Source organism: Gigantopelta aegis, chromosome 9, assembly GCF_016097555.1.
Source record: "Gigantopelta aegis isolate Gae_Host chromosome 9, Gae_host_genome, whole genome shotgun sequence".
NCBI classification, from domain to species: domain Eukaryota; kingdom Metazoa; phylum Mollusca; class Gastropoda; order Neomphalida; family Peltospiridae; genus Gigantopelta; species Gigantopelta aegis.
The window spans coordinates 38,054,567-38,076,530 of NC_054707.1; the positions used below are offsets into that span (position 1 = coordinate 38,054,567).

A 21,964-nucleotide genomic window follows, 5' to 3' on the forward strand; every position below is an offset into this window, starting at 1 on the left:
ATGTATGTCGAGGTTGACCGTTACATACATATATATTAACGCACTGGCGCAGGGGATAATTAAATCCTTTCTGACTTCACAAGTTATCCCATGCCGTTGCTTGGACTCGAACCTGTGGCACCGAATCGCCCGCAAATTGCAAGACTAACCACGATGCGCTCTGAGCTATTGAGGCATCCATAAAAAAGATGCTCTTTAACTCAACCACATGCATGGGGCCTACAATTTACGCGGTCGATCCCGCTTACGTGCATGAAACAGTGGGCAGACCTGGCACTGGCTAGTATGTATTGATGTATGAATATCTATATATTGTATGTATGTATGTAAATGTGTGTGTGTCCCCCACTTTTTGGCACCTTCGTACGCCACTGACTGGGCACAGCGTCCGAGTTTGACTTCGACAGTTCAGGGCAGATAGAGCTGACTAGAAAAAACACAAAACTTGTAATATGTTTTACCATGTTATCGGTCTTAGTTACCGGAAGTAAAGCCACACCACACCCATAAAGTTCAGACAAGTAAGTATCTCAATATAAAACGTTACAAACTCTTAAAACCAATAATGTTGCTAAGTTTTACAATATCTGGAGAGGGTATACAACCTTGGAGGGTGGGGGTGGGGGGCACAAGCTATATTGTTACCTTTATTTAAATAGAGTAGGAAAAAAAAAACACCTTACATTTTCGTCCTGGGGAGGGGAAGTGCATCCCCATCTCTGGTTCCTACAGACTGTACTACTACTACTATTACTACCACTACCACTACCACTACTACCACTACCACTACCACTACTACTACTACTACTACCAACAATAATAAACGGTGCATCTAATTGCTAATAACAATAGGTTAGCCACTAGTACCCGGTGCCGAATAGCAAATGTAGGCTAATAAATTATTATTTCAAACACTGTAGTATAGTCAACATGGTCAGTGACGGACTATCATTGTCGTCTTATTCCGATTCAAGTATCATGATTGCTGCAGCAGCCATATCCTCAACAGAAGCACCCATGTTGGTAAAGTAACTTCCTGTTCCAAACTCATTCCTTTCGCTGTCCAGGACAGAACAGTTGGCACATGCCCAGGAGAGGTGAAAGGTGTCGTGACATAGGCATTTCTGTGCTTCGAGCGACATCTACCGGTGACATCAGAATACTAACTTTCAGTATTATTTCAAGTAACTGGGTCACGGGGATTCCCATGGTATTTATCGATATAAAAGTATTAAAACGTGCGACTTTAAGTGACGTAACGTAATTATGACGTCAACAATGCGTTGTGGGAGGCGGCATTCTAACGCAGTCTCCGAGACTTAGTAGATGTATCGTAGCCTTTACTTTCATAAGGTATTACTATTTTTCTCCGTTCTCTGGTGTGTTTATTTTTATGTGTATGTTGTATTGTCCGTTTGTTTGTGGGATATTGGGCGTATACGCACGAAAACAACGTCCCTTAATTTCATTTGCAGGCAATACAAGTCTAAAAAAAAAAAACATTAAAAAAGAGAAAGAAAACAAACAAGTAACAAACAAACAAAAAATCCACACAAGAAATCCCAATAACCCACCCACCTAGTTTTGTATATAAAGCATCACAAATTTTAATATTTTTGTTTCTGACTTTCTGCAGAGATCTGACATACAACCAGATATCTGTTGTATATGGAGACGCGTTCGTCAACATTAGAGGAAGACCAACAAGGATCACTCTGAACAACAACCCGATACATATTATCGAGACTAACGCATTCAGGCAGTTGGACGTAACGAGACTGTATGTATAATAGAACAGGAGCCAGGGGTGATTTATCTGCATGAAATGACCACATATTTACTTGGTATTTTTGGAAAGATCATACGAAGGCGCATTCAGAAACGTGAGTCTTGCGTTGCACAGCTGCTGGATAAGGTCGGAGGTCAAGGTCAAATAAGTGCAAATTTATGAATTTTACTTAAATGTTTTATTTCTTCTATAGTTGTCAGTAAACCTTATTATTTTTTATTTATTTTCATCTTCTAATGAAATATAGTCATTGAAAATTCAAAATAACAGGAAAATGTGAAGAAAATTCTGAAGAAAACTGCTTATATCTCCTTAATGGTTGGACATATTAGAAATTTGTACACATTTTGGCACTTTTCACTTGTGCCCATGTATTTATTTACATAAAGGGTTCTGGTTAGATTTTTTCATATCAGACTATGTATTATTGTTCACTGAAGTTTTTTAAATCTCTGACCTTGGTTATAGACCAAAGGTTAAGGTCAGGTCAAAGGTCAAAAGAAGGACATTAATTTGGGAAAATCACGTTTTTAACGATTTCGCTTGACCATACATCAAACTTGATGTATTGGTCTTAAACACGTTTAGCTGTGATATAACCACCATATTTCTGTTGGTAAATGATATTTTGTTGGACATACATACTGTTCCTTCAAAATGTAATTGTCAAATGTAATTTCTCACACGAAATGCATATGTCTTCATTGATCATCACAGTCTTCTTCTTCATCAGAGGATGCATTATACATCAACAGCTCATCCTCCTCATCGATATCTGCCTGACGGGCATTACCCAACGGCCCGAGCTCGATGTTGTTTGGGCTTTGGGGGCCCTCAAACCACACACATTTGAGGCAGTTTTTACCCTTGTCGATATCCCATCCATTCCCTTTGGGTGGACACGGGGCAGGTTCAGCAAGGTTTGCATTTTGCCAGATGTTTGCAACATAGTTCGTACGCTTCAGTTTTTGCACTAGTACCGGTTTACAAGGTGGCAGACTGCAAGGGTCAGCTGACTTTATTTTATCCATTGGATGTTCTGGTCTTTTTGGTCCATACAGTGTCTTGAAGAGAAGAAGGCGGGCTTCATTTACTTCTGCAACATTTTTTAGTCCATACATGCAACAAACATATTCTTTAATGGTAGCAGCCACCTTAGAATCTATCTTGTCTGAAGTCCCAAGCAGTGCAAATGCAGATAGAAATTGTTCATTTTTCACCATGACTTCATATGGTCTACCGTTTGCCTTGCGCATGAATGACGCAGTATAATCACACCCAGTGAACGCATGAAATGCTGGTAAAGCACGGCAGACAAGTAGGTTAAGTTGGGAAATGTTGATTAGACCTCTTGTATTCTTTGAACTGACTCTTGTGTCCATCCAAAGGGTTGCACCTATGGTGTCAGCATGATGTAGAAGAAGAATAAATATATCTGTATCACAGGAACGGACGACCACAACTGGGCAATGAGGTGACTTTTTTGCGATGAAATCAACATGATAGACAACACGAGTGTCTGCTTCCTCGTGCCTACTGTAAGGTTTGTCCTCTTCTCTCTGCTGAATCAATCCATTTTCTGTGGTGTAAACGTAGCAACTCTGTTAAAGCCCAAAGTAGACTTCATGTCCTTCCATCACAGGTACATATGTGGCTGATCTCCATTCATCTTTGAGGAACCTCAGCAGGGCAATTTTGAATGGTGCCGACAGTAGAGCTCTATGAAAATCAGCGGGTCGGTACTGGCTTGGTCCTGTTATTTGGTATGCTGCCTGACAAGTTTCCACGTTCCTCATGCTCATAACATTTGATTGACGGACCTTCTTGATATGTGTCGCACACAATGTGCACCTCCTGTGCAAATGCACATGCCTTTTGGAGAATAATTTTTGCAATACCACCAAATGTTGATGGTAGCTGTGGCAGAATGCGCAAGAAGAATATCGCATCAGTGACACACATCCACAAGATTGGGTTCTTTGTTTGAATCCCTTTTTCCTTCCAATTTGACCATTAAGGCTGATTTGTTTGTCTTGTTCATTGCACCTGTTATGTGATAAAGTGCGAATGGTACAGGGGTGAGAGGGTATGACATGACAGTTGCCGTGTCCAGATTCTGCGTTACAGCAAGGAACAACAATCGATCAAATATATCCCTCGTGCAACGGATTTCCAAATTTTCTGATCCTTCGATTTAACTTTGGTTTTGACAGCATCACTTGCAAAGTTCTTGATCTTACAACGTTTGATTGGCCTTTCAAATCGACTGGGGTCATCCTTGCATTCATCTTGAAACTGATCACACCAGGCAGTGCCCAAGTCCACTATACCTGTGAGGTCATTTTGCACATCAGATGAGGCAGCATTTGTGACCAGTTGTGAGGCAAAATCATTTGTCTGACAAATTGTCCTGAAATGGGTTAAGTGTGTCCTCCGGGGCCTTCATGATCTTTTGCAGGTCTGGGTTGTCCCTAACAATTCTATATGGTTTCAATTCCTGTGAAATCTCTTCTCCAAAAGTCAAACCAGCCATCTCGAGTAAGCATCCAACAACAGCTCCTCTCGCTGTTCTAGTTATTGTCCATCGCTTCCTAGCCTTCACACATTGTGTGAAGGCAGCTATACCAGTTTGTCTAGAAGCTGCGTCCCTGTTGACAGTTTGTTCTAGCGTTAAATCCACAGCACTGCGAGAAACAGATTTTGAGTACGTCGGATAGAAAGGGCTCCTCCTTCAAATATTGAACATATTCCAGGATGTTCATGAGGTTCAGTAGGTATCGTGTCATCCATCTGGCATAGTTGGGGCGATGTGTTGCAAAGAACACAGATAGCATATGTCCAAGAACATATATATACAAGTCGACATCATTTGTCCTACAAGCCCTATCCAACAACAAGTAACGTTTGACAAGGTCAGTGTATGTCATGCAAAACATCGCAGTTTTGCCATGTTCACCCTGCCTAGTACTACCACAATATGCGTCATATCGTTCTAAGAAGCCTGTGCAAGCATCAGATAGCCGACAATGACTCCGGGTTGACATTTGCTCCAAGCCCATGTGACAACTCCAGTATCTCATCTGACATCCCTCCATGTTTTTCGATAACACCAAGGAAATGAAGAATCTCTAATGCGGATGCAAGGAGGGGATGGAGGTGTTTACAGCGATTGAAATGCTTTCCCGCCAAGAAGCCACACATTGAACCAGAGGCTAAGACATCCGAGTTACGGAGCATTTCAGGGCCACCAGCCTCGCCACATTGGTGTGTCCTTGCATAGTAAGTACAATAGCATCCAAATTTGATTCAATCTCTCAACTGCTTTGATGTTAACTGGGGGATCTAACATATACTGCTGATAGTTAAAAGTTGATATTGAAGGTTTCCTTCTGTAAAGTTCAATCAACCTATCCTGAGGTTCATATTGTCGGCGTCTCTTCATCGTCCTCTCGGTCAGCTGGACATCATCCGTTCTCTGTTTTTTTGTCCCTGGCCCAGGAATGTCTTCTTCACCAAAATTAATGACCACGCCAGTGAGTATGGTACTTCATTCCAATTGATACATGTAAATTTAAAGCATAGTGTTAAGTTTTGCAATTCATGGGGGTAGTAACAGTGACACTACATTTTAAATAATTTAAAAGATGAAAAACATAGACTGTGACATCCATTACTCTCAAGTTACCTTTTATTTAAATAACCCTAGCCATCTTATTTCAGCTATTGGTGCTGGAAAAATGCATTACGTAATTAATACAACATCTGCATCCCATATCAAGAAACCACACAAGAAGGGCACAGAGCACATGTGTTAACATTTTACGTAATAAAACTCATACATATCAAATAAACAAAAGATGCAACAGGGCAAAATTTGAGATTTTTATCAGAATTAGCCATCATTTGACCTTTGACCTTGACCTTAACGTTTGGTCTATAACCAAGGTCGGAGATTAAAAAACTTCAGTGGACACAAATACATAGTCTGATATGAGAAAATCTAACTAGAACCCTTTATTTAAATAAATACATGGGCATAAGTGAAAAGTGCAAAAATGTGTACAAATTTCTAATCAGTCCAACCGTTAAGGAGATATAAGCAGTTTTCTTCAAAGTTTTCTTACATTTTCCAGTTATTTTGAATTTCCAATGACTACATTTTCATTACAGGATGAAAATAAATACTAATAATAATGTTTACTGACAACTATAGAAGAAATAAAACATTTAAGTAAAATTCATAAATATGCACTTATTTGACCTTTGACCTTGACCTCCGACCTTATCCAGCAGCTGTGCAACGCAAGACTCACTTTTCTGAATGCATCTTAGTATGATCTATCCAAAAATACCAAACACGTGGTCATTTCGTGCAGATAAATCACCCCTGGCTCTTTGACTATAACAGCAGTTTGGTGAAACACAGTGGCAGCTTTCTAGTTTAGCTTCAGTTATCGGGAATTATTTGTTTATTTATGTGTCTGTTTGTTTATTTGTTTATTTATTGAATGCATGATTGATTGGTTGATTGATTATTATTATTTATTTATTCATTCATTCATTCATTCATCCATTCATTTGTTTATTCGCGATCGTTTATTATTTAATTTAATTATATTTATATATTTATATTTACAAAATATTTACGTTAATACGTACTGGTAGCAAAAATGTTTTATTAAAATTTCCGAAGTTCCGAAATATATCTGTAATATACTTCCCTTTGTTTCACACACAATAGCCAATCTGTAATTTTTGTGCTGGGTTCTTGTAAAACATTTATTCTTTCATTCATTCATTCACTCAGACGTAAACGTCTTAAGAAAAAACCCAAGCATTCTGAGAGTACTGCTAAAGCAATATATGTCTCTAACTGCAGGCACGCCCTCCCCCCTCCCCAATAATTCTGAATAAAGAATATTACTGATAGTAAATCTTAAGTCAGAGATAAAATTTACTTGTAGAATGCAGGAAATTGCATTTCAGGACATCAGGTTTTGAACATTGAACAAGCGTGTCCCTCCAACCCCCTAGAAACTTTGCTGTTCGATCTCGATCTGTCAGCCCCCCCCCCCCCCCCCCCCCCCAAACCCCAACCCCCAATGTATACTTGCATACTTGCTTCCGCCGTTCCTGTACTGGTCCTACAAAGTTTTTATCTTGTAAGTTCAAGGGCCATAGCTCTGTCAAAAATGGTTAAATCCTTTTGGAAGTCAAACCTGGTTTGTAACTACATGATAAAGATATTCTGTCAGCTCCACCCTTCCAGCAATGTGTTCGTCCACAGACCTGTATTATCGTGTTATCTCATTATTATAGTATTATATTTTTCTATTGGTTTTTTTTTTTCCAAACAAATATCTTATTTATCAAAGATATTTCAAGGGCTATTAGAAAGTGTATATAACAGTCTCAGTGTTGTTCTGTAAAGAGGACACCACACGATACTAAAGTAAAGTTTGTTTTATTTAATAACGCCACTAGAGCACATTGATTTTTTTATCTTATCATCGGCTATTCGACGTCAAACATATGGTCATTCTGTCACTGTTTTTTAGAGGAAACCCGCTTTATCGGCCACATAGGCGTACTCTTTTAACGACAGGTCTGCAAGCCGATACGGCACAGGCAGCACAGCAGGGGTTCTCCTAGCCAATTTTTGGGGAACACATGGGCACGATAGCCTGTCGGTGCAAGTGTTTACCTACAGCCTTGATTTCTCTCCCAACATCGCCTTTTCGATGAACCTATACACCCCCCTGCGATAGATGGCCAGCACTACACCCACGGAGAGGCCGATCCAATCGGGGTTGGGGGGCCGCAAGTCAGGTTCACGATGCACGTGTTTTCCTCGACTGGCCTCCCCACCACCGATGAAATCGTCAGACCGTTTCTTCCCCCCCCGCCTTTTTCCGTGGCTGTTCGCATGTAGACGCACTAGCGGGGATAGGGAGTCTTGCTGACGAAAAAAATGCCCAAATGAGGCACGTGTCTTCTCTGAGCGATGTTCAACTGAGTGACTATGTTCAAGAAAGCGTTTGGTGTGTTTGGAAATACCGTTGATGTCATAACACTTCCATAGGACCCACTGATGAAAGCGCTAATTGGCAGAATCGGGGCCAGGGGGGGGGCTATATCCAGGGGGTACGACCAAGTGGGGTGGTTTATGGCCTTTTGAGGGGGTGGTCCAGGGGGGGGGGGGGGGGGTTGAAGGGGTGGGGGTCACTGGGGTGCAAGTGGTTTACAGCTACCTTTTGAGCCTTGCGGAGCACTCACAAGGGTTGGAGTCAGTATCTGGATATAAAATCCCATGCCTCGACTGGGATCGAACCCCAGTCGGGCTACCAGCCTGTTAGACCGATGGCTAACCACGACGCAACCGAGGGCCGTCCACACGGATATGAGTGCTCCATACAAGAATAGCGAGAAAAAACACGAGCATAATCGATTGCATAGCAACCGATGAAATCGTATAATGCTGTCGTGAAAAATCGGGATATTTAGGGGGCTATTCTCATACGACGCACTCGTTTTGGTGGGGCGTTTGCCTTAAAGAGTACCAAAATGGCAGAAGTTGGTTTCTTCTCTGACTTTCTAAACTGTATGGGGAAATGGCGCTAATAGTGGTAGTTTGAAAATACCGCCAGGGGGGTCGTAACCAATTGGAACGAGTCATAGCCCACTGTAAAGCGCTCGCTTGAAATCCCCGTCGGGGATGGGGGGGGGGGGGGGGTGGGGGGGGGGGGGGGGGGGGGGGGGGCGGTACTTAGCCCATTGGTAAAGTGCTCGCTTGATGCGTGGCCGGTCTGGGATCGATCCCCGTGGGTGGGCTCATTGGGCTATTTCTCGTTACAGCCACTGCCACCATGACCACGGTATTGTATCAAAGGCTGTGGTATGTGTTATCCTGTCTGTGGGATGGGTCATACATATAAAAGATCCCATCCATACTACTAATGGGAAAAAATGTAGCGTGGGTTTACCACGTGTTACCTCTGTGACTGTCAAAATGACCATATGTTTGACATCCAATAGCCGATGATTAATAAATCAATGTGCTCTAGTGGTGTCGTACACAAAACAAACTTTGATCCCCGTCGATGGGCCCATCGAGGTATTTCTCGTTCCAGCCACTGTACCACGACTGGTATATCAAAGGCCGTCGTATGTGCTAATCTGTCTGTACGATGATGCATATAAAAGATCCCTTACTACTAAGAGAAAAATGTAGCGATTTCCTTTCTAAGATGATACGTCAAAATTACCAAATGTTTGACATGCAATAGCCGATGATAAATAAATGTGCTCTAGAGGTGTCGTTAAACAAAAACAAACAAACTTGTTTCGTTAAACAAGAACGCGTTGCCTTTCCACAGATACCTGCAAGATCTGAAGATAGACCATCTGGAGTACAATACGTTTGAAGACGTCACGGCTGTGGAAATCAATCTGACAAAAAACAAAATCAAGACACTCGCCGCCGCCGTCTTCACTGGCACCAACTACTTACAAAATCTGTAAGTCTAGAATCAGAAACTATTTTAAGAATTTAGTAGATATCTGTTAGAATTCAGTAGATATCTGTTAGAATTTAGTAGATATCTGTTATGGTATATAAGGAAATACATGGCCATTTATCTATTATATTATGATTATAGAAAATAAACGAGCTACTTTTTATTATCATGTTTATGCCCTATGAGATATAGGCCATCACACATTCATACTCGCACGCACTCATGTACGCAGGCACACACGTACACACATACATACATACGATACGTCAATGAGAGAGATACAGACCATCTGGGCTGTCTGTCCAGGAGAGAGGGTTATTAGTGGTTAGTTGTTAATGAGAGAGAAGTCAGTGTAGTGGCCTTACCAACTGAGTCGTTAAACTCGCTCTGGGTGGGAACCGGTAGTGGGTGGCGAACTCGGTACCTACCAGCCTTAACCACTACACCACCGAGGCCGGTACACAGAGATATCTATACAGACAGAGATATACTTATTCTCAACGGTCAATGATCGGTTACACAAATGGACATACATAAAATATAGTAAGCGATTTTGGTTAAAAACATTTAAGTGTCATAAGGACTCCCTGTTTTCACATCTTTAGAGCCCGCCACCAACCCAACGAGCTCAGCCGTACGCCTCCAGTAGAACAGAAGATAAACTAAATGTTTTGCATGAAACCAAATATCGCTACTCAAGACTGTGCTTTCCCAAGATTTTGAGATATATGCTGACTGTGTCATTTCGAAGAATCAGTGTAATTTATACATTTTTTTACGAGCCATGCGAGCTCGTATGCTAGCTAAGCTAGAGAGTCCTATATGATTTTTGCGAGCTCGGGCTCCCGGACTCTCCTCAAAATCGCACACTGTAAATATAACAAGAAAGAACATTCTCTGTTTCAGGTACCTGGACAACGTAGGCCTGAAGGCTGTGTACGGCACGTTGTTCAAAGACGCATCCACGGTGTCTGGGACAATAAGCCTAGAGGGAAACGAGCTAAACCAGTTACCTGGTGATTTTCTGTCGCAAGTCAGTCCATACGAGATGTGAGTATTCGGCGAGATGCTCTTGTAGTAGCATGATTGCAACACAAACCACACACACACCCTTGAAATTTAATGTTTAAAATAAGTAGGGAATATTCAGATATAACACAATATAACAGAGATGTATTTATTTTTATTGAAATATTAATTAATGGTAAACCTCAAGCTCTCGTATGACAAAGGATTGGCATTAACAGTCATAGCCAGGATAATGATGTAGGTCCAGAGGAGACACAGATAGGCAAGAGGGGTGGTGCTTGTCAATTTGACATTTTCAACATGCTGTCGTCGATCATGGAAGTCTAGTGTGAATCTGGACTCGTTTGAAATCATTACCCGAGCCCAACGCCTACAATGTGTACACCATTGACGTCTGCAGCAATATGTCTTGCAGTCAAATGTGGGGTAACGTAAGGTCGACATGCGTCGATGTTACTTTATGTTACGAATATTCTGACCAGTCACTTTAACGCCAGTTGTAACACAGTTCTCTTGCTGTTTGATTGGCTGACTGACCTTGATTCTTCAACGTGTAAGTCCTAATGAGGCGGTCCTGAACCGGAGTTGTGGCCCTTGGCCATCCTGAACGGGGACGCTCATCCACAGTTCTGGTTTGTCAATATAAGACACACAATCTGCTACTGACTGATTGTGACACATTAAGTCTACGGGCCACAATTCGCCCCCTACAAAAATTCGAGCCCATACGCCAATGCCACAGTGTGCACACAACGTACACACAAACTAAGTGTTCAATTTCATATAACACCCTTCGCACGTGCAACGTCACGTCACGTGCTTCGCGATCATAACATTTGTTACGGGGTTTTTTCGTGCTCTTTGAGTGGGAACATTAACACACATAGTGAACTTATTTTGAGTTTTATACCTCATTTCATTATATATATAATTATTGATATTTGAAATGCAATATCCCCTAGTTATTTTTAACAGTATATAATAATAATTATTATTATCAGTGGCGTAGGAAGGTGCCAAAAAGTGGGGAGAGGGCAAACACACACACATACATACACACACACACACACATACACACATACACGCACGCACACGCACGCACGCACACACACACATAGATGTATATATATATATATATATATATATATATATATATATATATATATATAGATATAGATAGATATATATATATGAAAACCATCGCTGCTGCTACTGGATCAAGATGTGTGGGGGGGGGGGGGGGGCACATATACCCTTGACACACACACACACCGTTCGCTTCCTGCGTCAGTGATTATGCTAGAACTGCACCACCAATCATCGTTGTCTGAAATTGCAAAATATATGATCATAGAACCAGTCACAATGACTAATATTATAAGTGCTGGATTAAAAGAATAAATGTAGAAATAAATTAATTAATTAAAAATAAAGTACCACAAATAAATATATATAAATGGAGGATGCCGTGTGAATGACATATACATTTCTTGTTTTTACACATGATTGTTTTATGTTTTAGAAAACTCACTTCAAACAAGATATCAGTATTCCCAAAGGATATGATACAAAACACAAAAGTAAAACGAATGTAAGTATTATCCTCAAAAACATTTTCTAAAATATTAGTATTTGATGCATTTCTTCTTTAGGGGCGGCGGAGTATCACTTTTATAAGGTTACGCGAATTTCTTAAATAATAGTTAATAGCTACCATTTTTAGGACAGCTGCAGACTTGTATAATGTAAGTCCATGACACTGATGTGGATTTTTAAAAGTTAAGTCTGAGCAAATGTTAGACATTATAAACATTTTGAGGCCGGATATATCCCAGTTATAAAGCGCTCAACTGATGTGCCGTTGGTATATGGATTGGACCCGTTCAGTGGGACCATTGGGCTACTTCTTGATGCAGCTAATACACCACGACTGGTATATCAAAGGCTATGGTAAGTGCTATCCTGTCAGTGGGATGATACGTATAAAGGATACCTTTCTTCTAATGGAAAATCGTAGCAGGTTTCCTCTCTAGGTAAGACTATATATCAAAACTACCAAATGTTTGACATCCATTAACCGATGATTACCAAATCTATGTGCTTTAAACGTTCATGAGCACTTAAGTGTTTTTCCCCCACACAAAGATGTCTGCTTTCAACAGATTTACAAGCCTTAGCGCACATAATCATGACAGTTTCATACATAATTTAAATACAGTTATTGTGTATTAGCATAACCAAGAAATATTTTTTGTATCTGTTATGTTTTATAACTTCGCTGCTTAATTATTTTGTTTGCTCATTGCTGTGTATTACACTATAAAGCTAGACTGCATGGATGCAATTTTATGTTTAATATTTTCACCAACAAAATATTGAAACCATCTTTCTCGCCCTCTCTCTACCACTTTCCATTATAGAGATCTGAACAGTAACAGGATAGAAGTCTTGCCTGATGATTCATTCATTGGTCAAGGTCAGCTTCTGGAGGTTATGCTGAAGAACAACAGAATTACAGACGTCCACAGGGGAATCTTTGATCCTTTAAAAAATGTTCAAACTTTGTAAGTAATATTCATTTCATTTCAACTTATTTTCCTGCTTATAGCCAATTAAGGTTCAAACACGCTGTCCTAGGCACACACATAAGCTATATGGGCTGTCTGTCCAGGACAGTGGGTTAGTTGTCAGTTGGTTAGTGGTTAGTGAGAGAGAAGAGGGTGTAGTGGCCTAACACCTACACATTGAGCCCTTAACAACTCGATATGTCCAATGCCATATAACCGTAAATAAAATGTGGCGAGTGTGTCATTAAATAAAACGTTTTCCTTCCTTCCTTCTAATAGCCGATGATTAATTAATCATCGTGCTCTAGTGGTGTCGGTAAATAAAACAAATTTTATTTTTATTATTTCATAACTACCTGATTAATGTTACATTCAGTGACATATAATGGGGTTTTTTTTAAATATTGATGTTAAGCAATATAAATCACAAAGTTCTTTTGATTATGTTTTTCGTTTAGTTAAATGTATAGGGTTTTGCATCATAAATTTCACCTGACGTGCTTGTGTTATAGAATCGAACCCTCTCGGTGGACTCATTCTGATTGGATTTTTTTTTACGTCTCTACCATTCATATATCAAATGTCCTAGTTTGTGCTGTGCAGCCTATGGGAAAATTCTTATAAACCATCCCTTGCTGTTAATGGGAACATGAGTGGGGGTTTTTCAAATACTACGTCGCAATTATCAAATATATTTGGCGTTCATTAACTGATGATTAAGAAATCAGTATGCTCTACTGGTGTCATTAAACAAAATAAACTTTAATTTTTTAACATTTGATTAGTATAGTATAACTGTGTTCTTTTGTAATGTTTAAATTACATAATCTTTATCATATCAATAGCAAATTAACAATCCTTACTTTATGTTTTGTGTTTTGTTTTTTAAGGGATTTGAGTTACAACCGACTTGTATATCTGGCACCAGGGATATTTGATGCCATGGACAATCTACATTCCCTCTACCTTTCTGACAACATTCTCTTCTACTTCCCAGCGGTAAATGGAACACGACTGGAACGGCTAGACCTGCAAAGAAACACGTTAACATCAATAGCTAATGATGCGTTCATATATTTTAATGGGACCCTAAAAAAAATGTGAGTGTTTCCACATTTATAGTTAAATCTATTCCTAGAAACAATTTGGTCAGTCGGTTACACAAGTGAGATAATATATTAGTTTTCATTCTTATTTTTTCAACATTACATTAAAAATATGATGAGACAAGACAAGCATAACCTGTTGTTTATCAGATTACAGACACAATAGTTTTAAGGCTGGACAGTAAGATTTTATTTTCATAATACCTCAAGCCTTAAATATTACCTTTGGTGTATGTGTGTTGTTTTGTTTGTCTACATCTTGGTTGGGTGAATCAATTAAAATGTACCAAATGACATTTCCAATGTATCGGAACATTGTGACAGAATGATTATTAACAATTACCAAAACCTGCATGTAAATAATACAGTGTAATGCATCTATATTTAGTCCAAAGAACTCTTGTCTTGTGCTAGTTTTGACTGAGTAAACTAGTATGGGAGTGGCAGTCCTCTTTGAGCAGTGCATGAACGATTTATTGTCCAGTAAAGAATCTTTTCGGGAGACGCTGTCTTCCTACAGATAAGCACTAGATGGAGATTAATGGAATCGACTGCTATTTTGCCAAATACCCATTCGACTCTTCATTGTGCAGAGATACGGTATTGATCATGGATTACGGTTGTATCGTTCAGATCTTTTATAACTAGCTCCTGCTTACCATTTGGTTCTCGTATTGTAGAGATCCTCCTTACCATTTGGTTCTCGTATTGTAGAGATCCTGCTTACCATTCGGTTCTCGTATTGTAGAGATCCTGCTTACCATTCGGTTCTCGTATTGTAGAGATCCTGATTACCATTCGGTTCTCGTATTGTGGAGATCCTGCTTACCATTCGGTTTTCGTATTGTGGAGATCCTGATTACCATTCGGTTCTTGTATTGTGGAGATCCTGCTTACCATTCGGTTCTCGTATTGTAGAGATCCTGCTTACCATTCGGTTCTCGTATTGTAGAGATCCTGCTTACCATTCAGTTCTCGTATATTCCTGATACATTCAGTCCTGCTTACCATTACCATTGTAGAGTTGCTTACCATTCTCGTATTGTAGAGATTACCTTCGATTCTCGTATTGTAGAGATCCTGATTACCATTCGGTTCTCGTATTGTAGAGATCCTGCTTACCATTCGGTTCTCGTCTTGTAGAGATCCTGCTTACCATTCGGTTCTCGTATTGTAGAGATCCTGCTTACCATTCGGTTCTCGTATTGTAGAGATCCTGCTTACCATTTGGTTCTCATATTGTAGAGATCCTCATTACCATTTGGTTCTCGTATTGTAGAGATCCTGCTTACCATTCGGTTCTCGTATTGTAGAGATCCTCATTACCATTTGGTTCTCATATTGTAGAGATCCTCTTTACCATTTGGTTCTCGTATTGTAGAGATCCTGATTACCATTTGGTTCTCGTATTGTAGAGATCCTCATTACCATTTGGTTCTCGTATTGTAGAGATCCTGCTTACCATTCGGTTCCGTATTGTAGGATCCTCTACGGTTCTCGTATTGTAGAGATCCTGCTTACCATTACTCATTTAGAGATCCTGCTTACCATTCGGTTCTCGTATTGTAGAGATCCTGCTTACCATTCGGTTCTCGTATTGTAGAGATCCTCATTACCATTTGGTTCTCGTATTGTAGAGATCCTCGTTACCATTTGGTTCTCTTATTGTAGAGATCCTCGTTACCATTTGGTTCTCGTATTGTAGAGATCCTCGTTACCATTTGGTTCTCTTATTGTAGAGATCCTCATTACCATTTGGTTCTCGTATTGTAGAGATCCTCGTTACCATTTGGTTCTCGTATTGTAGAGATCCTCATTACCATTTGGTTCTCGTATTGTAGAGATCCTCATTACCATTTGGTTCTCGTATTGTAGAGATCCTGTTTACCATTTGGTTCTCGTATTGTAGAGATCCTCATTACCATTTGGTTCTCGTATTGTAGAGATCCTCATTACCATTTGGTTCTCGTATTGTAGAGATCTGACGGACAACTCACTGAACTGCGACTGTCAGCTGTACAAGACACTCGTGTGGGTCAAGAAAAGTATCCAGGGCGGGAACTGCTCGTCGCCAAACGCAACATCGGGATTGTTATTTGACCACAAGGAGGAAAACAGCACCAAGTATTTTGCTAAGCCAAAGGGCAGGGTCCGTGGCGAAATGGGTATCGACTATGTGTCCCTGAATAAGCTGATACATGGGCTGAACTTGTTTTCGACTGTACAGGGATTTAGGGCTTTGGGTGGAGTGAATGAGAGTCACGCCCCGAATTTGGCGTGCTGCTGATGTGGGTGTCGTGTGGGAAGATACTTCGGTGTTGGTGTCCTGGGAGGGGGGTTGCGAGGAGAGGGAGTTGTAAGCGGGTGAGAGGGTGGAGGGGTGGGTGTAAGGTGGTGGTACGTGTACCTCGCTCTGCCATGGTCCCCGTGGGGGCAGACCGGGCTCTGGAACTCGTTTTTGGATGTATGCGTTTCGGGTTGCTGGGTGATGGGGGTGGACGATGGGAGGGGGGATTCCTGCCATTAATGCGGCATCGGAAGTGGATGATGTCCGGTCGGCAGGCCCATAGGTCCACAGGTCTGTCTTACATCGGCTTGTCCGGCTGGTTCGCGCTCCTCGGGTGATTATGTCTGTGGTAATCATCGATCTGGTCCCGTATTGTCTCGTTTAGTTGATGGGTGTAGTTGTCGCGTAATTGGCATGAATCCGGAGTTGTTGAGGGGAGAAAGGAGTACGGAGAAAGTGGTTGGGTGGAGGCGACGTTGGTCCGATTCACGAGACGATGCGGAATTGGAATCTTGTCGCCGAAGGCGGGGACAACCCCCTGGGGGGAGGCGGATATCTTCGGGTTTGGTTGTGGTCTTCGTGGTATCCTGAGAGTTGTGGTCGGTGTAATTCCTTTGCTGGGCCGAGTTGGTCCGTAATGGGACGTCGGGGCCTTCCCCCTAGCGTGCTTAAGGGAAATTGGGTTTCAATTGCCTAGGAGAGATGGAGAAGATGGTGGTCCGTTGTTTCCTGCGACGTCTGCGCCGGGTGGGAAGAGTGTGGGTGCATTTGGCGGCATGAGCGCCGACCTTCATGTATGGATGCATGACGTGCATTGTCTAGCTGTGGCCAGGGAAGGTGGGGTATGGGAACAATGATAGGTGTCTTTCGGGGGTATGCCGAGGCTCTGCTGAGGAGGGAGGTGGGCGTTACCGGTGAGGCACCAGCGGGACGCGGCCGTGTCTGCTTGTAGTTGGGATTAGAAGCAAGAGGAGGCAGTGATGGAGAAGCGAAGTAGGAGGTGAGGGATGTAGTTCGGGTGTGAACATACCGTTGAGAGGCCAAAGGTATCTTGGGTTCCGGGTTCGCCATTATTCCGACGAGAGGGTTTTTTACTTTAGCTTCATTGCGGGGAGCCGGCCCTACCTTGGTCTGGCTATGTGGGGATGTGGGCATGTGCTTGTCGGGTGTGCGGGTAAGGGTGTGGGTGTCCACTTGTAAGGGGTGGTGTGCCGTCTGGTGGGAGCGGGTAGCCTGGTGTTGATCTCGGGCACTTGAGTGGTAGAGGATGCAGGTACAACCTCCACACGCTAGGTGAGTTCGTGAGGTGGGGGTCCGGGGTTTTGCGCAAGTTATGGCCGCTGGTCCGCGTGTGTATGCTACGAACGGTCAGAGCCCCCCCCTGCTAGTGGGGGTAGGGGTGGGGGTGAAGTGTGTGACGTAAGGGATAGGTTTTGGCGTGGTGTGTATGATCTCAATGCGATTTTCCAGATATAAAGGTTAAGTGATTGGTGATGGACAAGGGGGTGGGTTGTGGAGTATAAGTGACAAGTGGGGCGGGGGGGAGGAGGGTGGTTGACTTTGGTGTGAATCCTGATGCGTCGCCTATTATGCAGGAGGGCTGAGATAGGGGGAGATAAGAAAGGAGGGGAAGTCGCTTTGAGGGGCGGAGTGAATAAATTAAGGTTAGTCGGGGCGCGAGAGACTCCCAGCTCTTTATTGTACGGGTGAGTGTAGGGGGGGGTGTGGAAGGAAATGAGGAGTTCGGGAAATGAGTGTTTCCGACGGGTCGGGGTGGAGATGGGTGGTAGTGGTAGATGTGGCGTTTTGAGGGGTTGAGTGATGGTTGTGGGTCTCAGTGGGTGGGTGGGAGAAGCGTAGGAGTTGGAGGGGGAGGAAAGAGTATGTTATAGGGGGAAGGGGTGAGGGAGTGTGTTTTTGGAGTGGGGTGTTGTAAACGACAAGATGGTGGGGAGGAGAGAGATATGGATGGGTGAGGCTCGCAAGGGGGAGGAAATTTGTGGGGGGATGGAGTAGGGGGTATATGGAGGGTGGGTTGGATAGGAGAGGGGTGAGGTGTTTGTGCGGGGGAGGCGGGAGGGTGGTATGTTGATAGGGTGGAAGAGGGGTCCGGAGTGGTTGGGGGTTGGTGATGGGGGAGGGCGCCTTATAGAGAGCTGCCAGTGGAGATGGATGGGAATGTGGGGGGGGTTACCTGGCCCGGTGTGCCAAGGTGCCGATTCTCATGGGCAGGGTGTGGCGTGCGGGCCTGCTATGGTTGGGCTGTGCGGGTTATAGGGGTATAGGGTGTGGCTAGAAAGGAAGTGTGTTGGCAGGAGAGAGGGGGGGGGGTTTTAAAGGGGTGGGTTGGTAGGGGTGGTGTACAAAGAGGTTATCATGTACTTGAATGCATGGACTCAAACAAGAGGTTAGTATGTACTTGAATACATGGACTCAAACAAAGAGGTTATCATGTACTTGAATACATGGACTCTAACAAAGAGGTTATCATGCACTTGAATACATGGACTCAAACAAAGACGTTAGTATGTATTTGAATCCATGGGCTGAAACAAAGAGGTTATCATGTACTTGAAAGCATGGGCTCAAACAAAGACGTTATCATGTACTTGAATGCATGTACTCAAACAAAGAGGTTAGTATGTACTTGAATACATGGATTGAAAGAAAGAGGTTAGTAAGTACTTGAATACTTGGACTCAATCAAAGAGGTTAGTATGTACTTGAATACATGGACTCAAACAAAGAGGATATCATGTACTTGAATACATGTACTGAAACAAAGAGGTTATCATGTACTTGAATACATGGACTCAAACAAAGAGGTTATCGTGTACTTGAATACATGGACTGAAACAAAGAGGTTATCATGTACTTGAATACATGGACTCAGACAAAGAGGTTATCATGTACTTGAAAGCATGGCCTCAAACAAAGAGGTTAGTATGTACTTGAATACATCGACTGAAACAAAGAGGTTATCATGTACTTGAAAGCATGGGATGAAGCAAAGAGGTTGTCATGTACTTGAATACATGGACTCAAACAAAGAGGATATCATGTACTCTAATACATGGACTCAAAAAAAGTGATTAGTGTGTACTTGAATAGATGGACTCACAGAGTTTAGTATGTACTTGAATACATGGGTTGAAACAGAGGTTATCGCCTACTTGAATACATGGACTCAAACAAAGAGGTTATCATGTACGTGGATACATGGACTCAAACAAAGACGTTCTCATGTACTTGAATACATGGACTCGAACAAAGAGGTTATCATGTACATGAATACATGGACTCAAACAAAGAGGTTAGTATGTACTTGAATACATGGACTCAAACAAAGCGGTTGTCATGTACTTGAATACATGGACTCAAACAAAGAGGTTGTCATGTACTTGAATACCTGGACTCAAACAAAGAGGTTATCATGTACTTGAATCCATGGGCTGAAACAAAGACGTTAGTATGTACTTGAATCCATGGACTCAAACAAGGACGTTAGTATGTACTTGAATACATGGACTCAAACAAAGAGGTTATGGTGTACTTGAATGCATGGACTCAAACAAAAAGGTTATCATGTACTTGAATACATGGACTCAAACAAAGAGGTTATCATGTACTTGAATACATAGACTCAGACAAAGAGGTTATCATGTACTTGAATACATTGACTCAAACAAAGAGGTTATCATGTACTTGAATACATGGGCTGAAACAAAGAAGTTATCATGTACTTGAATACATGGGCTGAAACAAAGAGGTTATCATGTACTTGAATATATGGACTCAACAATGAGGTTGTCATATACTTAAATACATGGGCTGAAACAAAGAGGTTATCGTGTACTTGAATACACGCGCTGAAACAAAGAGACTGTGGTAGAACATCATGTGGGATTTTAGTAAGAGTTTATTGATCTCCAGCCCAACACGAGAAACACATGGTTCTGAAATTTATGAAATGAAGATGTCATTTCCCTATAGCAGTATTTATGTAAAAATAGAATGTTCTCTCGTCCCAAATCCTCCAAATCATCTATGATGTTATTTTTGACGCACAATTAAAATACGTTAATTATTTGAGGTATGTTCAGGCCACCCTTTTCATATTCCTTTATTGGTACATTTCTCTACCACTTTTCCCATTCTATCCAACATTAAATAGTGTGGGTTGTATTTCTTTTAAATAATGAAGTTGGTGGTCGAGGAGGACTTGCACGATTTCAACCAATTTTTCCATTCTATCCAACATGAAATAGTGTGGGCTGTATTTATTGTAAATAATGAAGTGGTTGATCAGGGAGGACTTGCACGATTTCAACCAATTTCCGATTCTATCCAACATTAAATAGTGTGGGTACATTAAATAGTGTGGGCTGTATTTATTGTAAATAATGAAGTGGTTGATCAGGGAGGTCTTGCACGATTTCAACCAATTTCCGATTCTATCCAACATTAAATAGTGTGGTTTGTATTTCTTTTAAATAATGAAGTGGTTGATCGGGGAGGACTTGCACGATTTCAACCAATTTCCCATTCTATCCAACATTAAATAGTGTGGGTTGTATTTCTTTTAAATAATGAAGTGGTTGATCGGGGAGGACTTGCACGATTTCAACCAATTTCCCATTCTATCCAACATTAAATAGTGTGCGCTGTATTTATTGTAAATAATGAAGTGGTTGATCGGGGAGGACTTGCACGATTTCAATCAATTTTCCGATTCTATACAACATTAAATAGTGTGGGCTGTAATTATTTTAAATAATGAAGTGGTTGATCGGGGAGGACTTGCACGATTTCAGTCAAAATTGGAAATGTCAGTGCGTTTGTGACAGTTGCTTTTCCACGTAGCTGTTTATTTCTGAAAGAACAATCGTTTAAGATTAAAACAAATCTACATTTATCTATAACATGTGCATCATAGAACGCCAGAAAACAAACGTGTAAAATTCAATAAAACACAACAAAGACCTTGTTTTATATATAGCGTCTCAGAATATTCTTGTGAAGTGTTAATAATACCAGGAGAGCGAAGTACTAGACTAATAATAATTATATTGGGTGAACTACTGGTCTAATACTAATTATATTAGGTGAGCTACTGGTCTAATAGTATTTATATTAGGTGAGCTACTGGTCTAATAGTAATTATATTAGGTGAGCTACTGGTCTAATAGTAATTATATTAGGTGAGCTACTGGTCTAATAATAAGCATATTGGGTGAACTACTGGTCTAATAATAATTATATTAGGTGAGCTACTGGTCTAATAGTAATTGTATTAGATGAGCTACTGGTCTAATAATAATTATATTAGGTGAGCTACTGGTATAATAATAGTACGTTCATGTGAAATACAGGTGTAATAATTATAAGATCAGGTGAGTTGCTGTTGTAATACTAATAATATCAGGCGTGTTACTGGTCTAATAATAGTAAGTTCAGGTGAAATACAGGTGTAATAATAATAATATCAGGCGTGTTACTGGTCTAATAATAGTAAGTTTAGGTGAAATACAAGTGTAATAATAATAATATCAGGCGTGTTACTGGTCCAATAATAGTAAGTTCAGGTGAAATACAGGCCTATTAATTATAATATCGGACGAGCGACTAGTCTAATAATAGTACGTTCAGGTGAAATACAGGTGTAATAA

General features: G+C 41.2%; 1 protein-coding gene across 1 annotated transcript; it reads left to right on the plus strand.

The window, feature by feature from the left end:
- Positions 1-452: 452 nt before the first annotated feature.
- Positions 453-16,295, plus strand: LOC121381566 (leucine-rich repeat-containing protein 15-like). Its single transcript, XM_041510898.1, has 8 exons — positions 453-487; positions 1,637-1,780; positions 9,166-9,306; positions 10,213-10,356; positions 11,858-11,926; positions 12,756-12,899; positions 13,793-14,002; positions 15,986-16,295. Exons 1-8 carry the CDS (start codon positions 453-455, stop codon positions 16,293-16,295), a joined length of 1,197 nt encoding a protein of 398 aa, XP_041366832.1.
- Positions 16,296-21,964: the final 5,669 nt, after the last annotated feature.

Excerpts from the sequence above, each read along its gene's own strand:
- LOC121381566 (XM_041510898.1), top strand. The coding sequence starts at position 453 with ATGTTTTACCATGTTATCGGTCTTAGTTACCGGAA. Across the intron at positions 1,781-9,165 it reads CAGTTGGACGTAACGAGACT|ATACCTGCAAGATCTGAAGA; the intron begins GTATGTATAATA and ends GCCTTTCCACAG. Across the intron at positions 12,900-13,792 it reads TTAAAAAATGTTCAAACTTT|GGATTTGAGTTACAACCGAC; the intron begins GTAAGTAATATT and ends TTGTTTTTTAAG.